The 17,069-nt window shown below is 26.5% G+C and overlaps 1 protein-coding gene across 2 annotated transcripts; it reads right to left on the reverse strand.

Annotated features, from left to right (window-relative positions):
* Window positions 1-3,271: 3,271 nt before the first annotated feature.
* Window positions 3,272-7,267, reverse strand: LOC111293022 (NAD(P)-linked oxidoreductase superfamily protein). 2 transcript variants are annotated; one of them, XM_022885717.2, is made up of 10 exons: window positions 6,878-7,267; window positions 6,423-6,514; window positions 6,296-6,336; window positions 6,016-6,180; window positions 5,909-5,931; window positions 5,719-5,790; window positions 5,373-5,540; window positions 4,434-4,516; window positions 4,298-4,360; window positions 3,272-3,689 (listed from the first exon to the last, which is right to left on the reverse strand). In XM_022885717.2, exons 1-10 carry the CDS (start codon window positions 7,098-7,100, stop codon window positions 3,504-3,506), a joined length of 1,116 nt encoding a protein of 371 aa, XP_022741452.1. In that variant the 5' UTR covers window positions 7,101-7,267; the 3' UTR covers window positions 3,272-3,503. The 2 variants fall into 2 exon arrangements, with proteins under 2 accessions (XP_022741452.1, XP_022741454.1); XM_022885719.2 differs by having other exon boundaries at window positions 3,272-4,071.
* Window positions 7,268-17,069: the final 9,802 nt, after the last annotated feature.

Raw genomic sequence — 17,069 nt, forward strand, 5'->3', positions numbered from 1 at the left:
AGAGAGTTCAGAGAGGGAAGATTCTGCTGTAAGTACTGTGCAATTATTTTGTTACAATAAGGCACGATTAATGTCCACGTGGCGTATGATTAAATGGGTTCTGTTTTTCGAGAGGGCCAGATCAGATCAGGTGCAAAAAACTGTGGGATTTCAAAATCTATTACTTGACGCCTATGGAGCGCGTGATCCCAAAGAGCGCAGAAGAATGCCACGTATGCAAAGAAACATGTTTTTAATTGGGGCTATGATGAGCGGACAATGTTGTCAGATAAAATGTTTTTGCCAACTCAATTTCGTACTCGTCATCTGCCCTGTCGGAGCCTCCTGTTCCATGATTTTTTTTTAATTACAATTAAACAAGTTATGTTAGAGGATAAGATCTAATTTAGCATTAACGTTACACTTAAAAAAAATTTTGAGTTAAAAAATATATTTAAAATTGTAATAAAAAAATATAATTTAAAAATTTAAGATTATATTTAATGCATAAAATTATTGATAAAACATGATATTAATTATCTTATATTATTATTGATTTGTATTATTATTGATTTGTATTTAAAGGGAAAGATAAGAATTGTAAAGAGAATTAATATTCTCTTAACATAAGATTATTTAATTTTTTTCAAGTGAAAAAATTTATTTTTAATTTATAAAATTAAACGTACATATTTAATTATATTTTTAAAAGTTATATCAATAATTTAAATTATATAAACTTTAAGAAAAGATAATTTTAATAAATAGAATAATTATCTTATTATAATTTTTGTATATATTAAACATAAAATAAGATGAAATTATTTAATTTAATACTACTTATAATATTATATTATCTTATCATATTATAATTTTATACATCAAACATAACTTAAATGTTTAATATTATTATAAAAAAAGTGCTATAGTGAATTGAAATATTCAAAAATATATGCATAAAATAATAAAAAATTAAAGATATTAGCATACTAACAAAATAATTTTGCTCACAAAAAATGTGACTGATTGCAAAAAGCACATCTTGAGAAGCTTTTTTGTCTGTGTTTATAATTAGACATTTGTACGAAAAAGCTACATTTTTTTGTTGTTTAACTTGAGGTTAAATAAATAAAGTTTCTAAATGCAAAAATCAATCTTAATGCTGAATTAACCCTAAAGTCCGGACATAATAATATATATTTTTTTAATTTCCTAATATTCTTTTACTCAAAAAATTTAAAGGCAGTGGCAAAGTGCAATCCTTACTTATACTATAGCTTGCTTCAAGATCCCTAAAAAGACAAGTGATGAGTTGAATAGTGTTGTGACAAAGTTTTGGTGGGAATAGAAGTTGGATGAAAGAAAGATTCACAGGAAAAGTTGGGATGGGACAAGTTGGCTATGGCAAAGATTTAAAAGTTGGATGTCATTAAGCAATAAGGTTCTCTTGACTAAACTGATTGGATTTTTTAAACATGGAACTTTTTAAAGTTTTTTTTTTTAAAAATGGATTAACTTGAATTAAATTATTAAGTCAATTTCCTTTTAGTTTGGTTGGTTTAATTTAAGCTTATTTTAATTAATATTCAAAATTGAAATGGTTATTTCCATTCATAATCAAATTTTATTAAGGCTTTGTTTGTTTTAGAGAAAATGACTTTTAAAAAATGATTTTTATATTTTCAGATGTTTTGTTTCATAAAAAATTAGCTGATCAACGAAGTAAGTCAAAAATGACTTACTCGTCAATGAAAAATTAGACCATTCTTTTAGAAATTGTCTCGCGGATTTAAAAAAAAAAAGAATTTTTAAAAAAGAATTGTCTATGAAAAGAATTATTTATCAATACTTTTGAGCATAATATTACTCATAAATAGTATTATATTAATAAATAATATTATAATATATTAATAAATAGTATTATATCAATAAATCATATAATAATATTATTAATTTAATTAATAAATATTATAATAATATATGAATAAATAATAAATTATTAATAAATAATAACTATTAATATAATATATTACTAAATATTATTAATAAATAATATTATAATATCTTAATAAATAATATGAAGAATAATAAATAGTTTTATTTTAAGTATTTTTTATATTAACATAATATTTTAATATTAAATAATATTATTAAAATATAATTATTTTTTAATATTAATAATCTTAATAATAAACAATTTCAATATATTTTAATAATAAATAATTTTAATAGTTATATTAATATTATTTGGAAAAAATAGATTTTTCAGAAAATAATCGAATAACAAAAAATATTTTTTATTAACTCATCCAAATACTAAAAAATCTCTTTTAATTCAAAAAATGTAAACACTTTTTAAATATCATTTTTTACGAAACAAACAAGCCTAAATTGGTTTAAACTTTTTTTTTTTTTTTTTGAATTTTTTGCTGCCTTTGAGCTTTTAAATTGCTAATTGGATTTTGAGGTTTGCTTTTTGGACGCTAAATTATTAATTGAGTTTTTAATTTGCTAATTGGGCTTTGAGCCCAATAAGAGTTGACTTGTCCTTGTAATTTTTATTTTCTTTTTTTACATTTTTATTAGTTTTTCAATTATTTTTATTTCTTTTCTTTTTAATACTTATTTTATAAAAAATTTGAAAATCAATAAAAAATAAAAAAAATAAATCAGAAAAGAAAAAAATTTAAAAAAAAAGGAAAAAAAAGAAAAATTTGAGAATAAAATTAAATCATGATTGGAGAGAATTGGAAAGTTTGTACTAATATTGCAGGACAAATGGGTGATGGGAATAAGTAAAAGGAGGGGCAAGTAGAGCCTCAGCCTGAGAAAGTTGCAGAACGGATTGATAGGGATCAAGGGATTTGGAATATGGAAGCAATAGGAGATTGGATTACCTAGGAAGCAAAGGTTGCAATCCAAAATATTCCTATCTGTCCAATAGGAGTAGAGGATAAATTAGCTTGGGCTTCTGAGCAACAAGCATCCTATTCTATTAATTCAGGACACCAGGCAATCAAGATTGTGTTCTAATTCCTCGGCTGTCCCGCCTAACCTAGCAAAAGAGAACCGTGGAGAATCCTATGTGCCCCCTTCGTCAGAAGGTGGAGACAGTGGATTTAGGGTTTAGCTGAGGCTTTAGATGTTAAGAGTGGGGTAATGCTTACTATAAAGGAAGAATTTCAGAAGGTAATTTTACAAACGGATACTCGGCAAGTGATGCCATAGACAGTCAAAAGAAGAAGAAGATTAGATCCGATTATTCAGGATATTGAATTGTTGCAGAAGCAAGTTAAAGAGTTTAAATTGGTTTGTATTAGAGGAACTGCAAAATGATTGCAGATTGTTTTCCACAAAAATTGAGTGGAATGCTACAAAGAAATGCACCCAAACCAACACATACATCGTGATATCGTAGCTGACAAACAGGCAGAGAGACGGAGGAACCAATAATAGGAAATGAGTTATTGATACTATTGATTGACAATCAGGACTGAAGTTGCTCTTATTTGGAGCGAAAAGCTTTATAGGCTCTCAACAGGGAAACCGATAACAGGACTTGTTTCTGAAGCCAGTGAGCGTAGCTCATCAACTTCTTCATTGCTTAGTCTCCACCCAAGTGCACCTGCAAATTCCTCAGCTTGTTCATTATTTTTGGCTCCTGGGATTGGCACTACATTCTCCTGGGCTATTAACCAGTTGAGCACAACCTATAGAAAACAAGCTCATTTTGTATAAGATCTCAGCACATTTTAAAATCCCACATCTAGTAGTCACGGCTCATGATGAATGGTATTAGAGAGGGCTTGAGGCTTGCAAAGCTTTGTGGTTTTTTCTTGTCCGATGGTACAGATAGATCAAGAGATGGCTGTAAAAGCTGTTTGAGAAGGAGATAATTCAAGTCATCCACATGCGATCTTGGTGCATAACTGTATATGCCTTTTGGTCGAGGAATCGATTATGGAAGTCAAACATGCTTTTAGAGAAGACTAGTGTCAATTTCTTGACCGACTTGGGCCAAAACTTTCCCACTGGCACCACTGTTTTTAGACTCCAGCTGGTGTAGGTCATGACTCATGAGGTTATTGTAGACTGTAAAGTGTCCATGGAAGTAATTGAGCTTAGCTCACATCTTACACCGGAAAATAAAAATAAATAAAAAAAAAAAGAAAAATGCCATCAAAGCTTATGCACATTAATATTGAGTTGCTAATGCAGGAGTCTTTTTGCTAAATACTGTTAATATGCCCTTACGCTTGAGGCAGCAGACCTATAGACAGTTGTAAACAGATATAATAGCAAAAGAACAAGAACAAACCTGAGTTGGAGTTTTGTCATAGTTCTTTCCTATTTCCTTAATTCTGTTAAGGAGAGGTTGGAGCTGCATATTTATAAAGACCTTAGCAATCAAGTGTGAAATTAATATTGGGATATGAAACACTCTAGAGACTTACCTTAGTTAAAAACTCTGGAGTGTAAATCTTGGCTCGAGGCCCAGTTGGTAGATTTTCTGGTGTATATTTCCCTGTAAGGGCACCTGCAAAGAAAGAAGATGATACGGTACCCTCCTTGTGCTAAAAGAATATATATTGCCACATTCATTTTCTGCACCATGGTGAACATAAATTTGACATAGCTTGTTGTTCCCAAACTCTACTTATTTGAATTTGTTTACTGTTCATTTTTGTGGATATTGAACTTGCACATTCATATAGTAAGCAATACATTCTGCTCTTGGTAACAGGAACTAATAAACTTGATACAAAGGAAAAAAAAAAAAAAAAACTCTGGTAAGATATCCACTCTATGGACACATGGACAACTACTAGAGTACTGATCAATATGTAAAATACAGACAGACATAAACGGGCACATATGTTGCGTGCATGTTTGAATACAAAGATATGCACACGCGCGCGCGCGCACACACACACACACACATACACAAACAAGGTACTGCCTTTGTTCGAAAAATAAACAATGTAATATATGGTTGGAACTAAGTGATAAATTTGGGTTCAACAAGTACAGCTGATTCTTGCTACTGCACTGTAGTTTTAAAACCAATAAGAAACCATGTGCTGAGAGCAAACTGAGAAATAAAAGAGAAAAAAGATAAGCTCAAACATTTAATTCTTGAAAATTTTCAGCTAAATGGTAAGCCAGTCTTATTCCTGTCAAGTATGAATTCACTTTCTAATTTTAGGCCAAATTGCTCAAATATTTCCAATTTCATTTGATTTCAGGTCTCTTATATACGAATTCACAGAAGAACCCATAACGCCTAACATGCTAATTTGTTATCTTCTTCCCTCAATATCCTGACAGACAACAAAAGACTCATCTATCAAAAAATATAAAGAAACAATTAAGCAAAAGAATATGGTCATTACCTTGTGCAATAGGACAATATGCAATCAAAGTGATCCCAAGTTCATCACATGCAGCCTTTACTCCATTTTGCTCTGGTGCCCTGTATATGAGACTGTAATTTACTTGGTTCGAGGCTAGTGGAATTCCTCTCTTCTTAAGTTTCTCATAAGCATCCCGAAGTCGCCTCTCTGAAGTAGGAAATTTTTTTTACATTAAGATAATTACAAGGGAAAGCCTAGTCCGAAATGAAAATTTTCATATAAAAAACAGTAACTTGTTTAAGAAATAGACTATTTGTAGAAGACTTGGTACAGTTCAAAGTCAAACTGAATTGCGCCAATCAGTAACTGACAGCAAAAATATTACCATTATAGTTTGAGACACCAACAGCCTTCACTAGGCCCTGCTCAACAGCATCACCGAGACCATCAATGTACCCTGAAAAATGGTTTTTCAGTGAACTCAGCCTCTATTCAACATGATTGGGCTGTATAAACATCCAACTGTTAGCTACATAAAGTCAAATCTTCAATGAAATGGTGGAGTTGCAAACAACCTTCATTTCCCCAAACACCAGGCCTGAAAGTAAATAGAAAAAATAGTGAGGAATTACTTTTTCAGAAATACAATTGATAAGCCCTATAAAGCATTGTGAGCACAGACCAATGGAGTTGATAAAGGTCTACTGATGAAAGCCCAAGCCGACCAATTGAATCCTTGAGTGCATTGAGGACACTCTGACGACCGAACCTCCAAGGCAGAGCTGCAAACTTTGTTGCAACAGCAACTTCCACACCAGGATTCTTTACTTTGCTTTCCTTTATAAATCTTTAACAAACAATGTAGCTTGTTACAAGAGAAAGCAGGCAGACATATATCAAAATTAGAGCAAGATAATTCTGCCTCCAGTGAGACTTCCTCAATTAAATTGGAGAAAATGTACCTTCCCAGCAGAGTTTCAGAATTGATGGCACCCAAGGACAGCTGCAAGAATGGAACCACCAATGATATTGATCCAAATAAAGAAAATAAAATAAATAAACCAATAGATAGATGATCCGGCGTTTTACCCAAGAGCCATAAACTTCAGCTGTATCGAAAAAGGTTATACCACGATCAATACTGCCATCAAAAGCAGCCTTAGCAGCCTTCAACTTCCTCTCTGCCTCCGCAGCAAAGTTCAAATCAATCAGATGTTAAAAAAAAAAAAAAAGGGAACAAACTGAATTTTGCTTCATGACAATGGCACAAACTGAATCTAACATCAAACCATGAAAATCATAAAGAACTCTCAACAAATAGGAACTGCTAATGAAGAAGAGAGCACAAATAAGAAAGAAAGCATTGAATTACATCAAAATATGGTAAAGAAAAAAAAATGAAAAGCAAAGACCCGTTATTCAAAAATGTTCTTTTTCTGAAAAAGATATGCAAAAGACAAAAAAATAGAGAGTAAAAAATCAATGAAAAAGGAACAAACTTTCCAAAAGGGTATCAAATTATGAGATGAAATGTGAAACTTTACCATCCCATTCAAAGTTGTTCCAGTAACTGTTGTCACCCCATGACCAAGCTCCAATTCCAAGCTTTGTCACTTTGAGCTCTGACCCTCCTAACTTCACCTTGCTTTCTTCTTCAGTTTTGAGAGCAGCAGCAGACGCAAAATCCTCAGAAGCAACAGCTCTTATCCTGATAACTTTCTTGTAACTGAAAACTGAGAAACATGCACTGCTAACATTCAAGGCCATTTGATGATTCCTTTGAACTCAAAGGGCTAATTTCTCTGCAAACACAAATATGATTTTATTTTATGTTATTTTTCCTTGGAAATTTTATATCGAGTGGCTATAAGAAAAATGAAACGAAACGAAATCCCTAATCCAGTACTAATACACTAATACTATACTTTATATATATATATATATTTATTTATTTATATTTATATTTATAGGACAGAACGGAGCAGAAAATACGACGGGTAAGAGGAACTGGTATACGTTTGGATAAATATTATTAAAGGAAATAAAAGGAAAGGAAATGAAAGTTATTTAAAGAAAAAGAAAGGATATTTGTATTTTTTTTTATAGTTAAAATTAATAAAAAAATTAACTATTATTATTTGATTGAAGAGTGAAAAAATAATAATATATTATAATATTTTTAAATACTTTTTAAATTAAATGTTTTTATTTATTACTTGAATAATTTAAAAATTAATTATTTAAGTCAAAAAGGAAAAATTTTAATAAAAGAGATGGATTTTTATTAATCCACAAAAGAATATATATATATATATTTAGAATTATTTCCATACATTTATATTTTTTTCAGAATTAATTTAAATTAAAAAAATTCATAAATCTAGATATGTATTAGTAAATAATATTAATTATAAATTTATATTAATATTTTCTTACAAATCTAACAAGTTCCATTAATATCAACATAATTTCTCTAATTATATGTGTTTTTTCATGTACATATTTTTTTTTCAAATTTGAGAAATAGGAAGAAAATATAAAAAAAGATATACGGCTACAACATAAATTTTTAAAAAAATAAATAAAGGATATGGTCACTTTTTATTATAGACAATGGTAGATTACCCAAATTAATAATAATTTCAAGTTCATTTTCACATAAATAAAAAAAAAAAAGAAACAAAGAAAGAAAAAATATATATATACAAAAATTTTCTTAAAAATAAATTTGAAAATCATATTATAAGAAGTTGATGAAAGTTATAAGAAAATAAAATAAATAGAAAGACGGGTTTAGATATAATAAAAAGTAAATATTAATATTATTTTATTAAATTTATAATGTATTTTTTGAAATTTGAAGAAAATAATAATGATATAAATATCAATTTATATTTTAAAACATTTTACCTCTTTCCTTTTTTTAGTTTTTCTCTTTTTTTTTTTTTTTTTGAGATAATTGGGAAGCACTTCAAGGAAATGAAGGGATTTTCGACTTCCTTCTTTCTTTTGTTTTAATTTAAATAATATCCAAATAAAGTTTTCCCCTTTTCCCAGCTTTCTTTTATTATCTCTTCTCATCACTTAATCCAAACATAGATTTAAATAATTCATTCCTCGTATCGCATATAACTCTTTTCATTTGTTATTTGAGATAAAATTATAAATTATATGTGCCGTTTGAATTTTAAATAAAAACAAAAATTATATGTGCTAAGATTTAACTTTAAACACATAATTCATTAATGAAATTTAACCACAAATGTAAATTTATTTTCGATTGAATATTAAATTTATCATTTATTTTTATTTGAAAGATTATAATTTTATTTTAAAGTTTATTTAAAAAGTAAAACTATTAAAATATAAATATTTTAAAAATATTATTTATTTTTATAAAATTTTTTTATTATGAAATTTTGATCATTTTAAATTAAATGAAAAATATAATAAAAAGAATTACACATGTTAAAAGATAAATAGTAAATTTAATCTATCTCCTAAATATAATAAAATTAATTATTTAAAATAACAAAAAATATAATAACCTTTTACTTCCTCCATCTCATTTTCTTTGTCCATCATTCTTTCTTTTTTAAGATGTTTCAAGATTATATCTTCTTTCTTTTTTTTTTTTTTAAACATCTAAAATTTTTATTTTTTATATTTTAAAATTTTTAATGAATTTTTACTTTTTAACATTAAAAATCATGAAACTTTAATTTTAGTAAAAAAAAATTTAAATTAATATTAATTATATTAAAATCAAAATTTTTTTCTTAAACTTCGTAAAAGTCAATAACATCCAAATAATTTACGATGGAAGGAGTATAATTTATTATAAAGTCCATATTTTTCTTTTGTTTGATTAAACATAACACATTATTCATTAAAATCACCATAATTATATACACTTAATACTCATTCACTCTAATTTTTTTCTCGAGTTCTATACACATATCCACATGCCACAATATTTTTTATCAAAAATAAAAGAAATCACTTATTAAAATTATGATAGTTTAATAAACAAGAAATCTTTCATAATTAGTATTTCAATATAACTTTACAATATAGGAGAGAGTAAAGCTCATATAAAGGGTGTAAATGAATATTTTGATGAATTGTTCATGAATATGTTTTTGTTTGTTTATATTCATTTATTAAATTTAATAAATGATTTTAAACAACATTTTAATTTCATTTAATAAATGAACTGAATACGAATAAAGGTTTGTTTCGTTCATTTATATTCGTGAATAAATTTATTTAATGCTTGTGAACAAATTCAATAAATACTTATTTGTATTTTGTTTTTATTCTTTTTAAGATGTCTACTTTATAATTAAATATCTTTTGACATGATTTTAGTCACATTCTAATATCAATACATTCAAAAGTACACTTAATATATATTACAAATCTTTCATAATGTTTTAAAATATTATTGTAAATAAAATTTTTAATTGCTTAAAATGGACATAAAAAAGTTTAAAGGAGGTTTTTTGTTTATAGTCTTTTTATCCCTCATAGCTTGGAAAACCAATGTAGGGAAGGGAAGCTCTTTATAAATAGGCAAGTCCCTTTAACTCTTAAGAGCCCAAGTAATTGATTTGCAAGATCAATTCCTTAGTTATTAGTTTATGTTTGTTTATGTTCATTTATATATTCGTGAATATATTTGTTTAATACTCACATACAAGTTCATTTAACTTAAACGAACTAATCCCAAACCAAGCTCAAACATTTTAATATTTAAGTGAATTGAGCTTGATCATAGTGTAAAAAATTTATATCAAACATGAACAACCCTATAAATAGACAAACGAACCACAAACATAGCAATCTTTGGTTCATTTATGGTAGAAAAAAATTTCAAAATATGAAAATATGATTAAGTAATAATTTAATCAAAGAGAAATCTAATTAAGCTATAAAATAGCTTAAGGTAAAGTTCCTAAAATTATAGTTATCATAACTGAACCTGACTGCTAGTCCGATCAGCTGAACCTATGAACCAGTGTTGAAACCGGTTTGATTTTGTAATTAGACTAATTTTGTAATTAAATCGCTTTAAACCATTGTAAATCGATGGTTTACATAACAAACCAGTAAACCGAACTTTTTTTTGAACTGGATTGGTTCAATACCAATTAATAAGTTTAGGTAAAATGTGATAAAAAGCTCTTCAAGTATTCAAAATAATCTAATTAATCACTTATACTACTATTTCATCTAAATAAGCTCTTCAACTTTTATTTTCTATTATCAAAACCTTTATATCTTTATGTTAATGATATGTTGGCATACTTTGAGACATGTGGATAATGATATTGCAAAAAAATGTACACATGTAAAAATAAACAATTTAAAAAAAATGATCTAACAAAAAATTTTATTAATTGATACCATAATTAAAAAATAATTATAAAATTAATAATATATAAAATTAATAAAAAATGAAATGTTAATAAAAATGATTAATTATTTGATAATGATCGAAAATAATTAATAAAAAATGTATATATGTAAAATTAATAAAAAATCTATATTCACATAAAAATATAAAAATGATTTTAATTTCCTTTTTACTAATTTTCATATAAATATAAATATTTCCTTTTTATTAATTTTATATATAGATATTTCTTTTTTATTTAATAAAGATTAATTATTATATATTAATAAATGATATTTATATTTTAATAAATTTAAATAATAATAATTATTTATAATTATTTATTAGTTATTATTTATTATATTTATTAAAATAATAAATATTATTTCCGTCTATTTAAATATAAAATATGATTTTAATAAAATGTTAAGTAATTTCATTTCTAACTAGTTATTAATTGTTTTATGAATTTTATATTTTAAAAATTGTATTATGATATACCTTAAAATTTTATAATTTTATGGTTGAATTATTAAATTATAACTTGATTTAAAAGCTTGAATTTTAAAATTTTAAAATATTTAGATTTTTTATAATATTTTTTGTTGAACCGACAATTAACACGATTAACCTGATGATTGAACTATTAACCCGATGATTTTAAATCTTGAATGGTTTAATATCCGGTTCAGTTCTAATAACTATACCTAAGATCAAATATATGATTTTGGGCCAGGCTTAAAAGAATCATAGTAAGAAGGTTATACATGTAAGTAGTCAAGGGCATGAAATTTACTACTTTGACAAACAAAAATTAAACAAAGTTTCTATATTAAATAGTAGTTGATTGTTATAAGTTATAAATAAGTGGGTATCGATTCCTAACCCTAATAGAATTGATTGCTAAGATTTATAAAATCTTCTAGAAATTGATTTATTGCATAACAATTGTCAGCCATTGAAGGAAAATTGATTGCTCTATAAGAGGTTGCAATTGGAACCTTTTAGGAAATGAAAAGAGTCGAATGCTATATGAAATAGTTGATTGCACACATGTTGAATGCATTCTATAAAATGAGAAAAGTCAATTGCTCTACTTCAAAAAGCATTATGAAATTTTGAAATATAAAGGGATAGTCGATTGCCTTTTAAGTGAAGTTGACTATTCTGTATGAAAAGTTACAATTTTCAAAAACATGAAAAATAGTTTCTCTTTACGTGAAAAGTTTAATTATTCAAATGAACAATTATGTTTATAATCTTTCAGCGAGACATATTTCTAATAAAAAAGAAATGATCTTTGCTTAAAATAACACAATTAAAAAGTCATAACCTTAGGATTTAATCTCAATAGGCGTGAGTTCATTTAAAAAACAAAATACAACATAACAATTCAGAAAATTCTATTTTTTCTCCCAATCATTTCTCATTCAAATGCAAGTTTTTTTAGCATTATTTTCTATAGAAAACCTTATTGAAGACAAGGTATTTTTGTTCTTACCAAGGAGTATTTAGTGGTTTGTTTTACTAGTGCAAAGTAAGAATGAAAAAGGCTTCATTTTATCTTGGAGGTATTCGGTTCACCTCTTTTGCATACTATAATTAGTTGGGGCAAAATAAGCCTTAAGAAAAGTGATATTTGCAACACGCCTTGAAGTTACTTCCTTCATTTTTTAAGATCTATATTGTTCTACTCCAACTATGCAATAAGGAGTTTACAAGAAATTCTCAAGTCATCAAAATATTCAAGTATCCATAAATTTTTATCTAACAGTTTACCCTTTAACGCATATTTTTTTGTGTGTGTTCATACCTTAGCTCATATTGAAATAATTTATAATTTTTTATTAATTGATGGTTGGATAAATTAATATGAGGTTTTTGTTAGCCTTTAAAAGTTACAAGTTTAAATGATTTCATGAGCATAATGCCTTTTTTAACCAGATAAGTATCATAAAAAAATTAAGAATAGATTACAATATTTAAAAATAAATAAATTATAATTTTTTCAAAAGAAAAGAAAAGAAAACTATGGATTAATGAAATCTAAAATTTTGGTTTTAAAGTGGAAATGTTGGATGAACTATTTTTATATAATGGAAAAAATACATGCAATTAGCATTTAAGTCTTTCAAGCCATGGGGTAATCTAATAGGATTAATAGATTTTTCACTCGTATCAGTATTAATTTATAACCCCTAGATTAAAAGGATCTTAATAGATCTTGGGCTTGACATCTGGCTTTTTTTTTTTTTTTTTACTTGAGTTCTTTTTTCTACTGTTTTGTTTTTAATTATTCTTTTATGTCTTTAGAAGCTTTCTTGCATAGTAGGAATTTCTTTTTTTTTTTTTGGATTTCAATGACAGATTGATTGTCAACAATAAATGACACAAATACTCTCCTCTATTAAAAGAGTCTTTGGAGACTTAGGAGAGCAATAGTTGTCCAAATTTGTCATTTGCCATGGAAAAATCTATTGATTGCTATTTTATAATATAAAAAAATTGATTGCTATATGTTGTTTTTTAAATACTACGTGGTAAGAGTTCTTAACAGATGTAACAAGAGAAAAAATAGGTCATAAAAAATGAGGAAAAAAAAGATTAAAAATACTTGAAGAAAAAAATAATACTAATAAAATACTCTCTTTTTACAACCACATGAGTTTTATTCCATTGCTTTCTGTCTCTTTTTTTCTTAGGTTTTACCTTTCCATGTTTTTCTTTCCTTTATTTTGCTTTTTTTTTTTTTTTTTCGCCAGATTTTTGGGTTTCTTTCGAATAGATCTATTAGGAAAGAAAGTGGGATGGCCAACTCTTGCTTTTGGACAATCTTGCATTTAGATCTTTTGGTTTTGCTCTCTTTCAAGTGTTTTTTTTTTATGGGTTTATGTGTTTTTCAATGTTTCTTTTCTGTGTTTCTCATTGCATGCAAAATTAAGATTTTTGTTACTGAATTTTTTTATATTTTAAAAAGCATATGCCTTTCCCCCCTTCTTTCTTCTTTTTTTCTTTTTTTTTTTTATCATCTCTCTTGTAGTGTGAGTTTTGATCCTTTGATTTTGAATACGTGTGAGTTTTGATCCTTTGATTTTGAATACAAGTTTTGATTGTTTTATAGATTAATAGTTTTCTTTCTAGTTTTTAGTCAAAATTTTTAAAAACTCCAACTAAGAACTCCCACACTCCTCATTCTCCTCACTTGCAACCCATTCCTTCCCTCACAAATCCCTTAAACCAAACTTTATATTTGTCATTTTTTCGTAGCAAGTAGCTTTATCATTTAAAAACTCCATTTCTTCATTTTGCTAAAATACTTGTTTGCCATTTTTTTTTTCAGTTTGATGGTTTAGTTGGTGAGGAAATGGAGAAGATCAACGAACCTTTCTTTGATGATTTAGCAGAGAAAGAGAAAAATGGGAAATATGACAAAATAGAAAGTGGCATTGATTTATTGATGAGGTTCTTGCAAAGCATGTTCAAAAAGGTCTTAAAGCGTTCCAAGAAAGCTTCTCACTCCATCTTACATGTTATAATGTCGCCCTGACTGGTGACATATTGAAATCCCTATAGTTTTCGTTAAAAATGTCAATAATGAATTTTAAAATGTTCTTTGATTTTTTTAACTTATTTTTAAATAGAATTTATCTAACTAATATTTTTATTTTTTTGTTTTAATAACATAATATGCATTAATAGTGATTTTTCAAGGTAATTACTCAATCAAATTTGAGGTAATTTTGAAGATTATGTGTTTTTTTACTTATTTTTTAATTCTATTTAGTTCTTAATAGTTATTTATTATAAGTTTTCATGTTATTGTTTTAGAAATGTTGTTGTTGGTTAAATATGAATACTATGAGGTTTGTACTATCTTTTAGCTTTCAAGTGAACTTAAAAATTGGAAAAAGAAAGTGTGGCACTTGGTTTTGTAATTAGCCTATGGGTAAGCACATAGGGCTTAATAACTTTGACATTTAGTTCTATAACTGTCATAATGTATATGTTTTAGAACTAAATCATTAGACACACAAGTGTGATTGGCTACTTAATAAATCTATCTCTTCTAAGGATATCCTAAGCTTGACTAAGGGTCTCTAAAAAGAATAAGGTCTAATCTACTAACAACTAGATGTGATTAGCCACCTAATTATATGTAGGGAATGTTAGAGCATTTCTAGAATGCCTATCCTAAAGATAGTACCAATTAATCTAATATTATCCTAACATTGTTCTTATTTAATGGTCTTATTTATTTACCTTTACTGTTAATTAATCGGAATTATTTTTACAACAATTTATTTTATTGAAAAATTCCAAAAAAAATCCTCCCAATAACTTTAGTAAAATTAATTCAAAAAATTTGTCACCTAAAATTATTGAGGTGATCACCATTCGTGTCCCCTTTTTAATTTCATCATCAAGACTCAATTTACAATTACAATTTATTATTTAATTAAATTTATTTTGGAAAAAATAAATAAAAATTCCATATATTGGAAAATCCCAAAAAAATCCTCTCAATAAGCTTGGTCAAATTAATTTGGCAAGATTCCTCTCCTAAAAATTCTCTAGATGATCACCTTTATGTTCCCCACTTAATTTCATCATCGGGAGAACTTTTACTTACTTCCAAAAATTAATTAAAATTCATATGGTACAAATAATGTTTTAATAATAAAAATAAAAATAATAATAATAATAATAATAATAATAATAATAATAATAATAATAATAATAATAATAAAGGAACATAAAAGACACTACCAGAAATATGACTTTTACCAACAAATTTTTTTGTTAATAAAGGTCAATTTTCCATCAATAAAAGTATTACCGACGAAATTACCAATGGAAAATTTTCATTATTATTTTCAAGTCGGTAATGTCTTTCCATTAGTAATTTCTGATGGAATTTCATTGCTAAAATAGTCAATTTTACCAACTGAAAAATCCATCGATAAAAAGTTGTCATTAAAATTCATTAGTAATATATTGGTAATTCTATCACTAATTGATTGAAAATGGTCACTAAATGATGATTTTTTATCAATAATCCATGGATACAATTATAATTTTATCCATAATTTGATTAATTTTATTTATAATTATTTAAGAAACCTATAAATTAAAATTAAAACATATGTAATTATTTAAAAAACCTTATTATTTCTATTATTATTAATAAAAGTAAAAAATTCACATATCACAAAGCAAGTTCATGAATTAATACATCTCCAATGTGCATAAAATGCTTGATAAATTCAACAAATCTCCATTTGTTGTTTATTAATTCGAAAAATTCAAGGATAAACATTGAAACTAGCTAAAGACAATATCAATAGAGCAATATGAATTCCCTATGCCAGAGAAGGATCACCTCATTTCCTATATGTGATCGAAAAGGTCCCAGGAAAGTATCATTCACCCTTTGCTCATTCCACCTTCCAACTTGTAGCAATTTGAGCAATATCCAAAATATTAAAATGGGGAACACGAGTATGCTGATTAGTAGGAAAAAGTATAGATGCAAAAATCTATAATTCTCAGCATAAAACAATATGGAACATATGGTGTGAAAAAAATAAAAAACACCTATAATTTACTTATGCCCTTAATGCCAGAGGATAATTTATTTCTTATTTACAATTATTTGTTATGCATCATATAAAACCATAGATTATGTCACAAGTTTTATGAATGATGCCATGGCATATATAAGGAATACTTATGCTTGTGAACAGCATAACTTGGTATTGAAGCCAAAAAACAAGCACGTGATAATAAAATTTATATAAAATATACTTATATACAGCATAAATTCCATTGTAATAAGACAAACTCTCGTTTACTTATGATGATATAAAAAACTAGGTATACTCACCCATTTACCAAGACAAAGAGATTGGTAATATTTGGCAAATCTTTCACATTAATTAAACTCTTGCTGCCAAGCACTTGTAATTGATTTTAAGATTAAAAATTAAAAAAGCAAATTACATTTCACAATTTACTAACAAGGAAAATTAATGTAGTTGGTGAAACAATGTCTAGTTTGATTTGTTGTAGGGAAACAAAAGTCAGCTGGGGCCGTTTTTAGTTCAATTTGGGACTAAGAAAGGAAAAAAGATAATATGGAAGAAATGTGTGAGCTAATTGATGATAACTTGATGTGAATTTGCTACTTACTAGTTCAAAGTGAAAATTTCCAAATATGATAGTCCAGAATCATTTACCAAAACAAAAAAGATAAATTTGAAATCATTTTATAAGGGTTATACATTAATTTTTCAAAGAAATTATATAGTAAAATAAATATACACATTCATAACTTTAGA

This window comes from Durio zibethinus, chromosome 10 (assembly GCF_047325235.1).
Source record: "Durio zibethinus cultivar Kanyao isolate XHJ-2024 chromosome 10, ASM4732523v1, whole genome shotgun sequence".
NCBI classification, from domain to species: Eukaryota; Viridiplantae; Streptophyta; class Magnoliopsida; order Malvales; family Malvaceae; genus Durio; species Durio zibethinus.

Coding starts and splice junctions, on each gene's coding strand:
- LOC111293022 (XM_022885717.2), bottom strand. CDS start 7,100: ATGGCCTTGAATGTTAGCAGTGCATGTTTCTCAGTTTTCAGTTACAAG. Junction 5,932..6,015: donor GACCTTTATCAACTCCATTG/GTCTGTGCTCAC, acceptor ATTTACTTTCAG/GCCTGGTGTTTGGGGAAATG. Junction 4,517..5,372: donor ATATTGTCCTATTGCACAAG/GTAATGACCATA, acceptor CTTTCTTTGCAG/GTGCCCTTACAGGGAAATAT.